The following is a 19,390-nucleotide window of genomic DNA, read 5'->3' on the forward strand; positions in this document are numbered from 1 at the left end:
CTAATTATATTAATTATTTTGGACTTATTATTTTTTTCTCTTTTTAAAAGTTAGCAGGTAGAATGTACTAAGCAGAATCAGATTGGGTACTAGGCGTTATTTTAAATATTAATTTAGGGGGAGGATAGAAAGGCATCATACTCTGATCAGTGATTTCAGGAGAAATCCTTTTTTTTTTTATTGTAGGGAATGAGATAAATGGATAATTTGGAAAGAATGGACAAAAAATACAAATACAATGATTTAAATTAAAATGAATTAAATAAAATAGAATTAAGAAGAATGAAAAGCGGGGAGAAGTTATATAGAAGATATAGAATGGTAAATAAGATAGGTAATGGTATATAAGATGAGCACAAATTTAATTGAGTCCATACAAAGAGAGGTAATCTGGGGCCAAACTACTTTCTTAAAAGAAGTTTTATATTTTTTGTGTTTTGTGTGTTCATGTTTGTTTGAGAATTAATAAAACCTCGGAGGAATGTTCGATGAGAATAATGGTAATCAAGTCAGAGAGAAATGTAGATGATGATTATAAATTGGATAAATATAGAAAATAACAATAATAATGAAATTGAATACGAAAAGAGAAATAATGAGAAATTTGCTAAGAGATATTTATATGTCCATATGGAAATGGTGTAAAACAGAATTATGTTGTATAAAATAATATTTTACTTGACTTGTAAAATTAATAATGGAAAGAGGTTTTATGTATTCAATGGTTAATGATGGTTTGTTTGTCTTTAAAATTAATAAAATTTGTTCCAAAAAAAAAACACAATTCAGTTTAAGATAGGACTTCATAACTGAAATTAAATAACAGTCAAGCCACAAGCATTTTCTCATGTATTATAAAGAATGACTACAGTATGTGAATATATTCAAGTCTCTTTTTTTTATTTATAAAACAAGTTTTATTGGTTTTAAAGACAAACAAAACATAAGACATCAAAGTATAAAACCTCCTTTCTCAAAAATTACTTATAAGTTTTAACAAGGCAAATAAGGCATTATTTTTTAAGGCATAGTTCCACATTATCACATTTCCATTTAAACACGTATATATCTTTTCCAAATTTCTCATTGTTTCTCCCTTCACTTTTATTCAATTATATTTCTTTCTATCAAGGTTTTGTTAATTCTCAATCAAGCATAAACACACAAAATACAAAACATAAAACAAGGCATAAAAAGATAAAACCTCCTTAATTATCATTTATACATGTCTTTTCCAAATTTCTCTCCCTTTAGTTTTATTCTTCCAAGGTTTTATTAATTCACAATCAAAACAGTTAACCAAAACATAAAACTTCTTTTGAAAAGTGGCTTAGCCCCGGGTTACATCTTTTTTTACAGACCTAAATCAAGTTCATGCTCACCTTATATACCATTCATATCTTATTAACCATTCTATATTTTCTATATAACTTCTCCCTTCTTTTCACTCTCTTAATTATATTTTATTTATTTCATCTTATTTCAAAATCAGTATGTTTGTATCTTTTGTCCGTTCTTTTCCAATCATCTATTTATCTCTTCTCTTTAGCAAAGAATTTCCCCTGTAATCACTTTTAAGGTGTGACGCCTTTCCCTAAAGTAACACTTAAAATAATACACAATTTCTATCCTGATTCTGCTTAGTACATTCTACATATTGCATTTTGAAAAAAAAGAATAATAAACTTATAATATAGTTAAGTATATAATTTCCATTCTAATTCTAATTAATAGTATAACTAAGCATTAATCATTTTACACATTCTCTTTGATATTTTATTAAATATTGAAATCTATCATTATAAAACATTTTAATATTTTAATATTTTGTTAAATCTTATAATATTCCAATAGACTATTTCAAATGCAAATACTACAATACTATCTTATGTACTCTTGCAGAATCTTTCTTAAATTATACACTGTCCTTTATCCTTTATCTCTAAAAAAGATATCTTGTTTCAGACCGTGGCTTTTTTTCCCTTTTTCCCTCCCTTTCTTCTCCAGTCTGATCTTTTTGCCCCCCCCCCTCCTAACCTCCACCTTTTTAGCTTCCCCTCTCTGTTGTAATTCTCTTTTCAATTGCTTTCTAACATTATACCTTTTTTTCACCTTATTTTTCTTTTTCTTGGTTGTTTTATTGAATCTTAAATTCTCATTTTTCCTTCCTCTCTTCCTATTTTCTTTCTTAATCGAACTTTTTTGTCCATTAAAAATGGCTTCCTTTTCTTCTTCTTCTTCTCCTTCGTCTTCTTCCTCAAGTATTTGCTGGTACATAGAAACTGCCATTTCTAAAAAGTGGAAGACAGCTCCCAATGAATTCTTGCCATTTTGTTCTCTTTCTTTTAATTTTTCATATTCCATTTTTAGTTGATCCACAGATGGTGCCATTGTAAATTTTTAAGAACAACCCAGATGTTTTTAATCTTAAAGTAATTTGCAAATGTCAAAGTTATCAAACAATCCAAACAGACAGAAATTATTTCCTCTTCTTCTCTTTGCAACTTTTCCTCCTGGGGCAAAATCCCAAATATATTTTAAAGCCGTATTACAATTAGTTGTTGGTCTTATAATCTTCAAAGCGTCTCCTCCAACAGGTTTTTAACAAAGAGCTTGTTTTTACCTCAAAGCAGCAGGTTTTTCTGTGCTCACTTGCTTTCTCCGTAAGGAAGGGGAGTGAACTTTCCTTCAGCACTTTCGCCGCCCGTAACAAACTTCTTTTGGAAACAAATGTATCAATCCGAAAGTCAGGCTTCCAGGGTGTTTTAAAAGTAACTTAATGTCCCGGTTCAGCCAAGAAAACTTCTCCTTCTGTCTTCCTCCTGCACAGTCTTATCCGGTTGAAGATTCCTTTGTAGCTGCCATTTCTGACAGCCGCTCCACCGCCTCAGGAAAAAGGAGTCTAGCCGGCTGGAGAAAGGGGGTGCGATATCTCAAGACCCCTGCCCGGATCTCCTCTGTCTTCCGCTGCCTCTTCGGGGCAGGGACAACCCCCAAATCCAGTTGGATCGGGGGTACCTCAGCGGCGAGCGCAGCAGGGACCCGCAGAGAAGTGGATTCCTGCCGCCGCCGAAGCCTTGCAACCGGAAGTTCCCGAATATATTCAAGTCTCTTGTGTATTACTTATATGACAGTCTAAGTATTTCACATTTGGCGAAGACCAGGGACAGTATTTATTTCAATTTTTATCTTTTCTTTTGAACATTTCAACCAAGACATTTGACAGTTCTTTGATCTGTAATTAACATGAAGTTCTAGTAATTTGGATTATCTCCTGTTTTTCTTCATCCAACCTGTGTCTCATACTAAGTAGTATTTTAGGATTTGAGTAATTTCTATAGATTTCAATTCCTAAGGTTTTGAGACACAAAGAGAAACAGGATTCTGTTTCCAGGTTTCTTTATTGAAAATATGTCAGTTTCTTATGAACAGGCCTATTTGTCTAACCCAGAAGTGTCAAACTGACAGCATCACGTTGTCATCATGTGATCTATCATGACTTTTCCCCTTTGTTAAAATGGGTGGACGTGGCCAACACATGATGCATCTGGGTCACAGGCTGCATGGTTGACACCCCTGGTCTAACTCATAAGTTAGGTCCTTCAGTCATAAAATTAAAAAAAGATTGTAAATCTATTTTCTGAATGTCTGTGGAGATTCTCAATCATCTAGGTCATCATTGTCCCCAAAGTGCTTTTTCAGAAGGCTTTCAAGAAAAAACTAAAGTCTTAAGTTGCCTTTTGAAAAAGCACCTTTGGGACAAGATGCTGTAGACTCTTTTTAAAAAATATAAATGTTGAACTAGACTAAAAATCACGCAATTCTAACAGCAAAAATATTGTACAAAATTCAGATAATCAACTAAAAGAGGCTGATAAAGAATCTCCTTGATTGCAATAATATAAATATGTAAAGCAGAACTGGAGAGTGGTACAATAGCCATTGAAAAGAAGAATGTTGGAATTAAACTTTGCATGAACCAGTTGGAATTAAGCTTCACCAGCTTTTACACCTAATTGCACTGTTCACTGGGGGAGTATATGTAGAGATACACATAGTCCTCATTTAGCAGACAGTGACTGTTCAAAATTATAGCAATCATGAAAAAGTTCACCCGTAGTTACTACCTGTTGAACTGTGTTTGACCCCTTTTCCCCTTCCCTCTCACAGAGCAGATATTGTCTAAACAAGTTTCCTGAGCTGCTTTTTTCTGTGTCACAACATGTCCCTTAAAAAGTGCTAAGCAGATTGTTGTAATGACGAGGCAGTCGAGTTGCTTGATCATGATCAACTGAATCATGATGAACTTTATTGGAGTCTAGCCTTGCATTTATACACATTTTTAGTAATCCTCCAACATTGGTTAACTTTGGTTACTGCTTACCTTTCGTTACTGTTTAGCATAATAGCAATTAACACAATTAATTATCTCTAGTTAAAGTCTAACATATGTTTACTTCCTCTCTTTAATCCTCCTTTAGATTAGTAACTTTATTTACCTGAGTTGTATTTGCTTGTAAACATTCTTTATCTGAGGTTTGCCATCCAAGATAGGAACATTCCTGCAATTACAACTCTACAGCAGATGTTAGTAAAGTTCAACTCTGTGTTCTCAGTAGATTAGAAATCTTTCACCTGCTAATTGCTGTCTGACACTGACAAGATTTTAATTACTTTCACATTGCAGTGTTGGAAGGAAAATCCATCTGATTCAAGTTCCAAGCTGGGAAAAGACACTGGAAATAATATGGAGACTGATAGGAAAGACTGTTTACTGAGAGCAGAACCAGTACACACACAGTGTGCAGTTCTGGGACAGCTGACCAATTGGTTTGGTTTTACATGAGCATTTGCCCAATCTTTCTTAATAGGCATAAAATATCTGCTGGGGCTATTAAGAAAGACTTTAGTATGCTTTCTGTCTTTAAGAGCATATTTCTTCATTTCTCCCTTCAGGGAAATATAATCTACTTCTTTTTAATATTCCCCAAAATATTTCATTCTTCGTGGTGGGAGGGGGTGCTTCCCACAACAGTAAAGGCTTTTGTTACCAAAGCCACTGGCAAGGCAAACAGCGATGGCTAATGCTGTGTATTTTCAATGTGTATTCCTCATTGTGTGCCTGTTTACGCTTTTGTAATCTTCTCCTCTCCAAATAATGTAAATACACAAACATTAATGTAAATATAAACAATCTTGCCAATTATCCCAGTTCTGGTGTGAGCATTCACTCCAGGATAGGGGAATGGGGAAAGGGGCTATAAGATTTGTCCTTTTTACCTGGTTCCCTTATAAGTCAAGTTCTAGATAGCTTTTCAGCCATTTGGGTTCACTTGTTTGGGATTGTAATCTTCTGATGCTTAAACAAAATCATAAGAACAGTTGTGGTTAGATGATTTTTCAATTAGCGGTTGCTTCATTTAATTACTGAGTTTCCAATCCCAATTGTAGTTGTTATTTGGGGACTATCTGTAGTTAGCTGAGCATCTCTGAACTTTTATTTCCTTCCCATGTCTAAAAGACTTGAGTAGAGTAGAGTAGAGTAGAATAGAATAGAATAGAATAGAATAGAATAGAATAGAATAGAATAGCAGAGTTGGCAGAGTTGGAAGAGACCTTGGAGGTCTTCTAGTTCAACCCCCTGCCTAGGCAGGAAACCCTACACCACTTCAGGCAAATAGTTATCCAACATCTTTTTAAAAACTTCCAGTGTTGGAGCATTCACAGCTTCTGGAGGCAAGTTGTTCCACTGATTAATTGTTCTAACTGGTAGGAAAATTCTCCTTAGTTCTAAGCTGCTTCTCTCCTTGAATAGTTTCCACCCATTGCTTCTTGTCCTGCCCTTAGGTGCTTTGGAGAATAGTTTGACTCCCTCTTCTTTGTGGCAGCCCCTGAGATATTGGAGCACTGCTATCATGTCATCCCTAGTCCTTCCATTCTCCTCCTTAGTCTTGATGCTCATGATTTCAACAGAACTGTTTCCATTCATGTTGCTGCAATATCTTTGATCATTTCTTTCTGGTAGCTGTCAAAGCACATTAGCAGGAAATATAGTTACGTAAGCTACTTTTAGTCACATTTTGTGACTAAACGTGACAAATGGAAGTCACATTTTTTTATTGTATTTGAACTCACCTCATTTTACTTACCTAGTGTTTAATCTAAATATTTTAATATGTTGTTACACTTTGCTATGGTGCAATGTCTAATCATTATTTTTTTCCTTAGCTGTTCCTTTCCAGGAAGCCTACATAAAAATGTTTATTACATTGAAGACCTTTTATAATGCTTCTTGAAAGAGCTGAATAATTTAGAAGTTTTGGTATTTCACAAAAAGTTTGTGAAAAAGTGAAAAGAAATCCATTTTATGGTTTACATAAAATATAGGAACACCATGTTTTCTTTGTGCTTTTACAAAGTTTGGTTTCAACCTTGGAAATAAACTAAGGCAATTTCAATTAGAAGTCTGAAATACAAACGGACCTTGGGTTTTTAAAAAAAAATATTTGAAAAAAATTGCTCTAGAATGTGTACTTTATTGTTTACAGTAATTCTGTTTTTCTTTTTTCAGCTATTTTATTTGCATTTCTCATCTACGTGGGTATTTTCATTATTCTGATGATTGGACAGATTTTCATAAAGTAAGTAAATATTTTAAAATGAGACTAATTGGATGTATACATTGTTTTTCCATATTTGCATGTTAAAGCTTAGTTTAACCATTGAACAATATGGCAGCGTATTGAAATTTTTCACAGAAATCTTTCTCAAAATATATACTTTTTAAGAAGTAATATTTTATGTTTATTAAGGAAAGGGCCTTCAGTGGGGACTTTCTTTCTCCACGAATTGCTTGTTTTGAGAGAAAATTATTTCAACAGCTTTAAAGTGCTTGATTATGACAATGTTTTCAGGATGATAATTTTAGAAGAACATTTGTGGTACTCAGGACTAAAATCTGATTTTCTAAATTTCTGTTTTATAGCACTGAACGAGTAAGAAATTGGTTCTTCAAAAAGATGGATCCTAGAGAAACTGATCGACTTATTAATTCAGTAAGATCTTTAATAGTGGGATCATATATGTTATTTTTAGACTTCACTCTGTTGTTTTCTGACACAAATAAGTCATGAAAGCTTAACTATACGGACTGATAATTAGATTTTTCTCTTTACAAATAAGTTGTCTTCAGATGAGTTCAACCATGCATGTTAACCATAAAGCCTGAGAGCTTTATGATCATGAAATAATTGTGTAAAAACCATCATAGATAACCTTCAAAACATTTGAAGGTAACCTAACATCGCTGCAGCTGAGTTGCTTTTTCATGTAAGCGCTTCAGACATTGAATGACATACACTTGATTTTTGCTTAACAAGAGATAAAAATCAATCTGAGTTTAATAAAGCATATACTTGCATAAATGGATTTCATTGATTCAACTTAAATAGGTTGACTAATTAGCACTGATATTATATTAATACTGACCTGTTTAGTTATGCTAGAGAGGAATGCTATACTTATTTTTTGTTTTGCTCTAGAATGAGGCCAAATATAATTAAAAGAGTACCAAATGTGTCTGTGAATTCCTTTTGCAATCTTAATTACCAATTAGTACAGTGGTGAATGTACAAAATTAGCCCAACTTACTGGGATCTGTAAAATGAAGTTAAAAATTAAGAAAGACAGGGAACTGCTACGATTGAAGGAAAAGAATTATCTAGAATTATCCAATTATCCAATTCAATACAGAACATGGCATGTGAAAAAATACATATGGAGAAAACATTATGAAAAGACAAGATCCTTGCCAGGGTTACCAAATTTATAATTAAGTTTTCATAGCTAATCTTTCCTTGTCGCCTTCATTTTTCAGGAACTTGGATCCCCAAGTAGAACAGATTCCATTGGTGGTGAATTCCCAATAGGAGTATGGAACACTCCTTCCTCTCTACCGAGACTTCGTTCCCTGGATACCTTCAGAGGGTACATTGCAGTTCTGGATAATTCCTTGGAATTTTTCTGTAAATGTCTTTGAGAATATTATCAGCTGAGATTTATAGGTGCAGTAGTATTCACATTCATGAAGTACTAGTGGTAGCTACCAAGAGTGGAACTCACTTATCCTTTACCGTGATGCTGTAAAGTAACATTCCACAGATGTGCCAGTTTACTATCCAAATAAAGGGAGCTGTCTGTCTCGGAGTTATTGATTGGAATGGAAGTTTGCTGGAACGCTGACAGACAGAACAATAGAACTGGTTTAAAACTGTTAAAACTGGCACTTCCTTTCTTTATTGTGTTAAGGAACTGGACTTGTGTAGATTCACTTCATATGTCCCTGAGGTAACAGAAATCATTATCTTGGGTTTGGAGGTTCTGATTTCCTGTTAGGTTGTTGGCTGTTGAACAATTGAACTTAGAAAAACGCAACACACTTAAGGCTCTTCTGGATGGGAATAATGATCTGGTACCTGTGAACAACATCCTATCTACCTGAACCCTCATCAGATTTAATCTTGTTTTGGGGATTAGGGTAGATTTTTACATTTTATTTTTTCATATTTTTTAAAAAATAAGAAGCTGCTACACCTTTTTTTTTTAAAAAAGAAAATCTAAATTGTAGCACAGGTAAGATCTGATAAAACCCATGTTGATCAAAAGTATTTATGGGTAATAAAAACAGATACTGCAATCAACACACCATTTTGAAATGTATGCACAAGAATATGGAGGAGGAGACATGAAAGAGACTGTAATGTATGTTGCCTACTTGGGAGGAGGGTAAACTAGTCTGCTGGGTTTCTTTGAGGAAATGAAGGAATATGTCTTTACTTTGAATGCTTCTATTTCTTTCCTGAGCTTTCTCAACCTGATGCCATTGACATAGCAGCATTGGGTGGCAATCAGGGAAACATATCCTAACGTACCTGGAAAATCCATGTTGAGTAACACTATTGTTTATTTCTTAAATTTATATGCTTCCCACCTTATCAAAAATCCTATTAGCCAAAAATCCTTGACTGACAGCATGCATCCTCTGCCAGCACAGGTAGTTCTGTACCATTCTCTAGAATCTGCAGTTTTCTGTGTATGAAATGGGAAATTTGTTGAGCTGGATGGGTGACAACAAATGTAACCTGGTTTTTGCAACTTAGATCTTACCCTTGCCTACAATTTAGATTTGTTAAGCTAAGTTATTTTCCTCAATGCTTTACCAATTTATTTTCTGTGAAATGTATATTATATATAAAACAGGAATTCAGAAGAGTTGTATTTCAAAATTTCCCTCTTTTGTATACTTATATTGTTGAACAAATTTTTTCAGCCTTAGCCACTGGAAGGAATCTTGGAGGTTTTCTAGTTTAATCCCCTAGCCAAGGCAGAAGTGCCCTTATACCTTACCAGAAAATTGTCCAATCTTTTCTGGAAAACTTCCAAGGATGGATGACCCACCAGTCCAGGAGACAAGCTATTTCATTGTTTAATTGTTTCCATTGTCAGGAAAATCCTCCTTAATTCTAGACCGGGTCTCCCTTGATGAACTTCCATCCATTGCTTCTTGCCCCGCCTTCAGGTGGTATGGAGAATAAATTGAGCCCCTCTTTCATGTAACAGCCTTTCAGATATTGGAAGAAGACTATCATATCCAAACCTTCTCTTCATTAGGCTATACATATCTAGGTCACTTAGCCACTACATTGTACAATGTAGTAGTAGACTACAATTTTTATTGTCCATATTTGTTTTTTGTTTTTTAAATAGCCATTTTGTCCAAGTGAAAAATCCTGGAAGCTCTGCCTTCGAGCTGAACTCACCTGAGAAGCATCTTGCATCAGGCTTCTTCAAGTATCTTGTATTTGTATACAAACCTAGTAGTGAAATGGGCGTTTTCTGTTCATGTGGCTCCAAGTCCTGGACAGAGCTTTCATTCCGGCCCCAAAAACTCTTTAAAGTTCCCATTACACTGCCTGGACAAGCAAGGTCCAGGAAAAGAAGTGAGCTTTTTGAGATTAACCATATTCTTCTAGCAGCTATTTTATGAAAGTGTTCATGAAATCTTTCAAGTATTTTTGCTGGTCCCTTTTGATGTTGCTATATCCCATCCACACACCCCATTAAAAAAAACTGATAATGTTTAAAAGACAATATTTACTCTATGTTTGGAAGATAAAAGTATTGATCAAATTTACTAATGTAAGACTTATTGATGAACAATATTTTATCACTGTAACAATGAAAAAAGTGCATTCAGAATTAATATATGCACTCAGTGTGTGATTATGATACCTATTTGACTTTATAGCCTGGCACTTACAATTATGGTCTTTGTGAATTATGGTGGAGGAAAATATTGGTTCTTCAAGCATCAGAGCTGGAATGGTAAGATATTTAAAATCCATTTGTCCTCCCATATTAATTATATAAAATGAAATTGCCTCATTTACTCTTCTGCTTTGGGAGTTCAGGAGTTTTTAAAATATCACTGTTCTAACTAATGTTCAGCAAGACTAACTGATAGTTGTAGTTGGACAAGCAGCCATGAGAAAGAGAGAGAAAAGGGAGGAATGGGGCCTGTATGTAGTTTGAAATAGAAGCCTCGGAATAAATGCTTCTTTTTTAACTTATTTCACTCCAGAATACTACTTCGCAATGTGCTGACCCTGTATTATGTGTTTTAGAAAGTTCAGAGTTAACTGTTAATAATACTTTAGAACCAAATATTTTATTTAAGTATCTAAGAATAGTAATTCTCTATTGTTATGAACATTAATTGTATGTTAATATCTGTTTCTCTTTATAGGCTTAACAATAGCAGACCTCGTCTTTCCATGGTAATTCATGTTGATTGTTAATAGCTTGAATTTAACTGAGTCCATTCAGAAGAAATCATATGGGAATAACTCTAATTTGGCCTATCAGTTTGATCAGGACAAGTTTAGTTGGATTCCTAATCATGAAAATGGTTCATGTTTCCAGTGACTTTCTGTAAACCATAGTTTTAGAGTAAAATTCTAATAAGTACATGCAGTTCCAAAACTTTATTTTTTAAAAAAATGTTGGATTTTTAACTAAAATCCCTAAAGTCATTTCCAGAACATAAACATTACAACATTGTCATGCAGTTTATTTATCAGAAGGTTGTTCTAGATTTCCCTACCATAAGAGAGACCCACTGACTGTTTCTCAAGGAGAGAAATCCTCATCTCAGCTACAATCAGTTGCAAATGTGACATCACCTTGTCTTTTATTGCTCTTTCCACCTCTGCTGGCTCAAACTTGAACTGCTGGCTCAAGTTTCCTAAGTGGTCCATCTGCTCAATTTCTTCCATCATAGGCAGATGTTTCATTGCTGAGAAAGGACTTGGATTGGAAGTTCATGCAGGGAGTGCTTCTTGAGCTGACATAATTTTCTGCTGGTTTCCCTCTCCTTTGCACTATGTTCTTCTGCAGTTTTCCTCAGGAAATCAAAGTATCCATCCTTTCACACTGCTATCATGTCTCCCCTAGTCCTTCTTTTCATTAGACTAGATATACCCAGTTCCTGCAACCATTCTTCATATGTTTTAGCCTCCAGTCCGCTAATCATCTTTGTTGCTCTTCTCTGCACTCTTTCCAGAGTCTCAACATCTTTTTTATATCATGTCGACCAAAACTGGATGCAGTATTCCAAGTGTGGCCTTACCAAGGCATTATAAAGTGGTATTAACACTTCATATGATCTTGATTCTGTCCCTCTGTTTATGCAGCCTAGAATTGTGATGGCTTTTTTGGTAGCTGCTGCACACTACTGGCTCATATTTAAATAGTTGTCCACTAGGACTCCAAGATCCCTCTCACAGTTATTACTATTGAGCAAGATACCACATATACTGTACCTGTGCATTTGATTTTCTTGCCTAAATGTAGAACCTTACTTTTTTCACCATTGAATTTCATTTTGTTAGATAGCGCCCAATGTTCAAGTCTGTCAAGATCCTTCTGTATCTTAAGCCTACCTTCTGGAGTGTTGGCTATTCCTGCCAGCTTGGTTTCATCTACAAATTTGATGAATTCCCATCTATCCTCTTGTCCAAGTCATTGATGAAGATGTTGAAGAGTACTGGGCGTAAAACAGCCTTGGGGTACTCCACTGCATACTTCCCTCCATGTAGATGCAGTTCCATGAAGACTACACATTGAGTGCGGTTGGTCACGAATCCATCTGGAGGTGATACTGTCTAACCCACATTTTTCTACTTTATCTAGTAGTAGGTTATGGTCTACTTTATCAAATGCCTTATTGAAGTCCAAATAAATTATATTGACAGCATTCTTCTATATTTCAGTAGATGTCTATTTCAATATTTTTCCTTCTTAAGATTTAAAAGAATTTTTACCAGTGATAATAATGTGATTTCACCGAGGAAGTTCTACTACAAAAAGTGGGGACACATCAGTGCTGTGTTGTTGGCATTTATTCCTGTAAAGTGTAACTTTCTTTTCACTTCATTAGTGATTGCACTCTGATCCAAAAGCCTCTAAGCAGGTGCTGACACACAACAGAAGCAAAACATAATGTCTATAAATGGATATAAAATAATATTGTTGGAAGAACAGTGGAGGTCTTCAGTGGAGGTCCCCTGCTAAGCAAGAGACTCTGTGCCACTTCAGATAAGTGGCTGCCCAATTTCTTCTCAAAAACCTCCAGTTATGGAACACCCACAACTTCTGGAGGCAATCTATTCCATTGATTAATTGTTCTTGCTGTCAGAAATTTCTCCTTAGTTCTAGATCGGCTCTTTGATAGATTTCCATCAGTTACTTCGCGTTCTGCCTTCAGGTGCTTTGGAGAATAGGTCAACCACTCTTCTCTATGACATCTCCTCAAATGTTGAAAGGCTGCTATCATGTCACCCCTTACTCCTTTTCTTTGTTAGATTAGACCAGGGGTCTTTAAACCTGACAGCTTTAAGACTTGTGGACTTCAACTCCCAAAATTTCTCTTCCAGTTACGTTAGCTCAGGAATTCTTGGAGTTGAAGTCCACAAGTCTTAAATTTGCCAAGTTTGAAGATCCTTGGATTAGACATACCCAATTCCTGCAACCGTTTGTCATATTTTAGCCTCAGTCCCCTAATTATCTTTATTGCTCTTCTCCACTTTTTCTAGAGTCTCAACATCTTTTTGTATTGTAGTGACCAAAACTGGACACAGTATTCCAAATGTGGTCTTATCAAGGGATTATAAAGCAGTACTATACGTGATCTTGATACTATCCTTTTGTTGATGCAGACTAGGACTATGTTGCTTTTTTGGCAACTGCAGCACATTGCTGGCTCATACTTAAGTCATTGTTCACTAGGCTTCCCAGATCCCAGTTTACTGCTCTTGAGTCAGGTATCACCTATTCTATTCCTGGGCATTTGTTGTTTTTTTTGCATAAGTGTAAAACCTTTTCTCATCACTGAATTGCATTTTGTTGGATAGGGGCCAGTATTAAAGCCTATCAAGTTCCTTCTGGATATTGAGACTGTCTTTTAAAGTGTTGGCTATTCCCTCCAGCTTGGTGTCATCTGTAAATTGGATGAATTTCTCTTCTATCATCTCATCCAAATAGTTTATGAAGATACTGAAAAGTATTAGGCCTAAAACAGAATCTTGAGGTGCCCCCCACTTTATGCTTGCCTCTATATTGCTATAGTCTCATTGAGAATTACACTCTGAGTGCAGTTGGACAGCTAACTGCAAATCCATCTGGTGGTGATGCTGTCTATCCTACATTTTTCTATATTATGAAGAAGTAGGCTGTTTGGGTAAAGGAGGAGTTTTGGATGAAAATTTGGAAAGTAACAGAGACAAGGAATGCTCTTGCCAAATTAATAAGTGTAAAAATACAATGTTGGAGTAGTTGATCTTTGATCATATAAAAAAAGTTCAACATAGACTGTACTATGGAGCCCACAAAAGAACTGTTGAGAATATGAATGCCAAAGACAGCTCAAGTCTTTTGCATTTTCTAGTAATATTGACACAAAGAATTAGTTTTCTGGAATTCTTTGTAGATCTTTGGGGAAGAGAGGAACTGTTCAACTATTTCTCTAATATTCAAATTGTCCTCCTTTCATTGCCAATACAAGATTCATACCTGTTTTTCTACAGTTTCTCAGTTATTGAATTAATTTGATCCTCATATAGTATATGTCTTTTTCTGATTTTCTGTCTCTCCTTTTCCTTTCTAGGTTTGTATTTATTATGGGCACCTCTGTTTCATTGTCTCTCAGTGCTATGTTGAGACGGGGTTGTTCCAAATGGCAGTTGCTGGGCAAAATCTTATGGAGAAGTCTCCTCCTGTTTTTAATAGGACTCATAGTTATAAACCCAAATTATTGCCTTGGACCACGTAAGTGCTAAGAGATTTATATATATACATATATTTATATTGACTAAAAATGTGCCCCTTAGTTTGTATATCATGATAGAATTTTGGGAAAAACTGAAATTCATACCGGTGCAACTATGTACAAATCGTTGCAACTATATAAGTTCTTGCAAAGCACTACCATGTTTCCATGAAAATAAGATCTATCCTAAAATAAGGCCTAGCTTGATTTCTATGGGTGCACCTAATATAAAACCTAGCCTAAAAATACATCCTAGTTAAGACCCTGCCCAATCTATCCCATCGTCTGGTTGTATGAGATGGGATGAGATGCATGTGTAAAAATCAAGCTGGGGTGAGTGGGGGTGGAGCTGTCCTATGTGCCCCACACCCTTAGGACCATTGTAGCCAGGCCTTCAATGCCCCGACAGCTGTCCCGCCACTGCCCAACTTCTGCCGCCACTCACAGATGGACACCATGTGGTTCATCACACCGGTGCCACATCATGCCAGTGTCTCCGCTCATGGCTGGACACCATGTGCATCGCACCAGTGCTGCCAATTGCGGCAGGAGGCTGTGTGGCTTGTCATGCTGGTGCTGCTGCTTGCACAGGTATGAGCCACCAGCATTCCGTGAGCAGTGACATCGGCACATTGCACCACGTGGCGGCTTTCCACAAGTGACTGTAGAAGAACTTGGGCAGCAGTGAAACAGGTGTAAGGATATGGGAGTCCAGGTTGCGATAGTCCTAAGGTAAGCAGATAAGACATCTCCCAAAAATAAGATCTGGCGCTCATTTGGGGTTAGTTACCTTTCATATTGTTTCTAAATCATTGTAACACTCACCTCACCTTAATACACATATAGAGGGTATATCTAAATATTATAAAGTGATTGGAATGAAATGACTTTCGAACCAACATGATAGTTTGGAGGATAAATTTATTAACATTTAATGCAGGTATCAGAATTAACGATTTTTATTTTGTTGATTTTTATTCATGTTTCTAATCCAGTGTATCATTTTGGAGAAACCTAGTTGACAAAACATTATTCCTTTTTTCTTCTATTATTTACCTTAGAAGTTACAGAAATTAATGTTGTTTAGTAAAATTATCTTATCTATACATTGAAGAGATCCCCACCACCATCACCACATACTCTGCAGCCTGAAATCCTTTAATTTACTCATATTATCTTCCATGTTCTCTTTGTTAACCTTGAGTACTAAGAATTTTAAAAATGGTTAAAGAAAGCTTTACTGCATTCTTCCATACAGAGATTTAGTACATGTCAGTTAAGTTACCTGGCCTTAAAATCCATGTCATGTGAGCAATAAAAGCATATTGTTACACTTAATTTCCAGACATACTTTTTCTTGATCTTTCAGACCCAATCTTTATCATCAGCAGGTTGAAATGTTACGTGACCTTCTCTTTATGATAGAGCAAGATTGTCAAACTGGCATTCCACGGGGTGGATATGTCACACACAAGCCACGCCTACCTCAACTCCACAAAGGGAAAAACCATCATGAAACGTCATATGACGTCATGATACCACGAGTTTGACGCCCATGTCATAGAGAAATGTAGATTGCAAAGATGTAAACATTATTTCTCTCTTTTAGGCATACACAGAGCACATTGTATATATAGAATTGGATGTAGGCACTCAATATCACCATACTACAGATCTATGCTTCAACTGCAGACTCAAATGATGATGAAATTAAACTTTTTTTTTTACAATGAGCTTCAATGTGCTCACAAGCAAATACCCCAAAAAATAAAATTTGTGTATATTATAGGCAATTTCAGGGTAATAGTAGGCCAAGAAGAAGTTACAAGAATATTAGGCAAGTTTGGGCTAAGTGATTGGAATGAAGCTGGTGATTGCCTAGTACAATTTTGCCAGGAAAATAATCTCAGCATAATGAACACATGGTTTACTCAACACAGCACATGTACAATGCCAAATGGACAACATTGGAATCAGGTAGACTTCACATTGTCAACAACTCTGAGAAGATTCAGTTGCATCTATTAAGACATTACTGGCATTGATTGTAGCTCAAACCATCAGCTAATAGCTAAACTGTAGCTCAAACTGTGCAAAGTGAAAAAAATTACTTTCTCCCCAAAATTCAGTGTGAAACACATCTTATCTAGGTAACACCTTAAAAGTTAAGAATAGGTTTGAACTAGAAGGGAAAGACCAAATGAATGGGGGTGAGAGACCCAAGCTAACATCATGGAAATTACTGGAAAGCATGTGTCATGTCAAAACCAAAGAGAACAAACAAATAGCTATATGATGACACCATCAAAATAATTGATCAGTGTTGCGCTGCCAGAGCCAAAGGTAATAAGGATGAAGTTATAAGCCTGAATGCAATTTTCCAACAGGAAGCCAAGAAAGACAAAAATAGGCAGTGGGAGAAGCAGTGTCGACATCTGGAAGAACCTAATAGAAAGGGACATACCAGAATCATGTTTGCTGTAGTGAAAATGATGCGATCCACCTTTTCAGCATAGCAAGGAATTGTTAAAGATAGCAATGGAAATGTAGTGAGGGACAACCAGAAGTTAAAAAGCAGGTAGAAATAATATACGGAAAGACTGTATAGCAGTTTAACTCACCATCAAGATTACAATGACTATTCAATTAATAAAGAGCCAAACATCTTGAAAGAGGAAATATGGAGAAATTGCCAAATTGGAAAGCCCCAGGTATTAATTAAATACCTACAGAATTATTAAGATTAATGGGATTATGGATTATGGAAAAGGCACACGAATATCAAAAGGATCTCTATATGTGTTTTATAGATTGCAGAAAAGCTTTGGACTCTGTACACAATAAATGATGTTTGGCTTTGTGTAATCTTGGTGTTTCACCCCACCTGATTAGACTTACCAAATCACTATACACTGATCAGAAGGCAACAGTGAGAACATTCTGGCAATACAGATTGGTTCAAGATCAGAAAGAGTTAGACAAGGATGTATTTTATTGCCATTTTTTCAATCTGTATGCTGAAGTGATCGTTCAGAAATTAGACCTGGAATAGATTTGGGAGAGAAGATTGTAGGCAGAACCATAAATAATTTGAGATATGCAGATGATACAACACTTTCATTGAAAATAAGGAAGATCTGGAAAAAGTTATCTGGAAAATTAAGGATGAAAGTGGAAAAAAAGTAGGGTTGAGTCTTAACTTCAGGAAAATAAAGATAATGACAACAGCTGCAAATGAACAAGGAGGAAATTGAACTCGTTTGAAAATTTATCTTCTTTGGATCAAAAATTGTTCAATATGGTAGTTCCACACCTGAAATCAAACACAGTATAACCTTAGGCTGCACTGCAGTGGTTAACATGAATAAGATCTGGAAAAGCAGAGATATTGATATAAATACAAAAAGCAGACTAGTTAGAGAAATAGTCTTCCCTATAATGATATATGGACATGAGAATTGGGCAGTAAGAATGGCTGATTGAAGAAGAATTGATGCCTTTGAACTGTGGTGCTGGCATAAATTGTTGCATATACCATGGACAGCCAGGGAGGTGTGCTGAATTATATAAAACCAGAAACATCACTAGAAGCTAAAATCACAAGACTATGTCTGATTTACTTTGGCCATGCATGCAAATTCATTGGAGAAGTCAATGATGCTAGGAATGGTTCATGCAGAGGTTTCCAAACTTGGCAACTTTAAGACGTGTGGACTTCAACTCCCAGAATTCTTCAGTCAGCACAGCTGGCTGGAGGATTCCGAGAGCTGAAGTCCACACATCTTAAAGTTGCCAAGTTTGGGGACCCCTGGGTTAGTGGATCAAAAAGAAAAGGCAAATAAACAGGCTGGCTTGATTCCGTCCAAGCTGATTCAAAAAAGCCATGCTTGACAGGGTAGCATGGAGAGCACTTGCCTGTAAATCACCAAGTGTCATAGCCCCATCGGAGCCTGAGGCCAAGGAGGAGGACAAGATGGAGCAAAGGCCAACAGAGGATGGCATGGCCTCTCTGATCCTGGAGGAGCGACCGGTGGAGCAGGACGAGGCAGTCCCAGGTTCCTCGGGCCTTGAAGGAGTGGCCAGCGATAGAGAGGGCACAGGATAACCCAACGAGGGAAGAGGGAGAAAGAGTAGGCAGAGGAGCAACAGAGATTACCTCCCCCACCTGATCCTTGAGCACGGAGGGTAGAGAGGAGGCAGGATCAGCGCAACGGCTCGGGGAGTCTTGGGGACGGCGTCCCTCCCTCATCACAAGGCTCACCTGGGGAATAAGATTTAAAGGGATTCTGTGGGGAGGGGCGTTTTTGGGGAACAAGTGTTGCCTTTTTCCAGCCATGCTTGCAGTTGTCAACATCTTGCTACCTTGTCTTAATAGCGCTTAGTCTGAGTTTGACTTGCCTTGTTTGGCTTGGCCTGGCCTGGCCATGGGCAAGTACTCAGCAACACAGCTCTGCTTCGGGTTGTGCTGCAGTCCCAGTGACCCCTCCATGTAACGAGGAAACCCTGAAACCAAGTTACCAGAACTATGTTTGCTCTCAGAACTGGCTGCTTCTCTGAACTCACAGCAGCCAGAAACTAGTGGAGGGGTGTGTGCGTGTGTGTTTGGAGTGTTGCTCTGGGACTTACAGTGAACTCTGGGAACTTTGGGGGGGAAAGTTGGAACAATAAAAGGGATTTAAGCCTTTTTTCGGCTGTGTTGCTTTTGTACCCGGTCCTTGGTCATCACACCAAGATTCAGGCATGACTGAACAGTTAAACTAAATAATAATTACACAGGACAAAGTGTGGCTTGATAGCACTCTGAAGTCCCTTACAACTATATTATTTTGTTACTGTTACATTCACGCACAAAGTAGCACCACTTTTCTAACGTAGCAAAATAAACAATGGGATATTTTGTCTAGGCACAGTAGACTTCGAAAATAGGGGAGCTCTGCATTTCAGTGATCTTTAAATGCTAGTATACATAGCTCTTGTTATTTTGACATTTCCAAATATGAACATAAA

The 19,390-nt window shown here is 36.5% G+C and overlaps 1 protein-coding gene and 1 long non-coding RNA gene across 2 annotated transcripts in view; both read left to right on the forward strand.

Annotated features, from left to right (window-relative positions):
* The window catches only part of LOC148128946 (uncharacterized), a 78,384-nt gene extending 78,092 nt beyond the window's left edge, over positions 1-292 (forward strand). The window contains exon 2 of the long non-coding RNA XR_015746091.1: positions 58-292. This is a non-coding gene — a long non-coding RNA (uncharacterized LOC148128946). The remainder of the gene's footprint in view (positions 1-57) is intronic.
* A 6,271-nt stretch (positions 293-6,563) lies between these two features.
* HGSNAT (heparan-alpha-glucosaminide N-acetyltransferase) overlaps positions 6,564-19,390 on the forward strand; it is a 29,414-nt gene continuing 16,587 nt past the window's right edge. The window contains 6 exon segments of the mRNA XM_087945839.1: positions 6,564-6,641; positions 6,986-7,055; positions 7,877-7,986; positions 10,307-10,383; positions 10,805-10,835; positions 14,222-14,382. Of these exon segments, the coding sequence (XP_087801965.1) occupies positions 6,619-6,641; positions 6,986-7,055; positions 7,877-7,986; positions 10,307-10,383; positions 10,805-10,835; positions 14,222-14,382 (472 nt within the window). The 5' untranslated portion in view covers positions 6,564-6,618.

This window comes from Notechis scutatus, chromosome Z, assembly GCF_049901735.1.
Source record: "Notechis scutatus isolate UNSWTSFEM ecotype Mainland chromosome Z, rNotScu1.2, whole genome shotgun sequence".
NCBI classification, from domain to species: Eukaryota; Metazoa; Chordata; class Lepidosauria; order Squamata; family Elapidae; genus Notechis; species Notechis scutatus.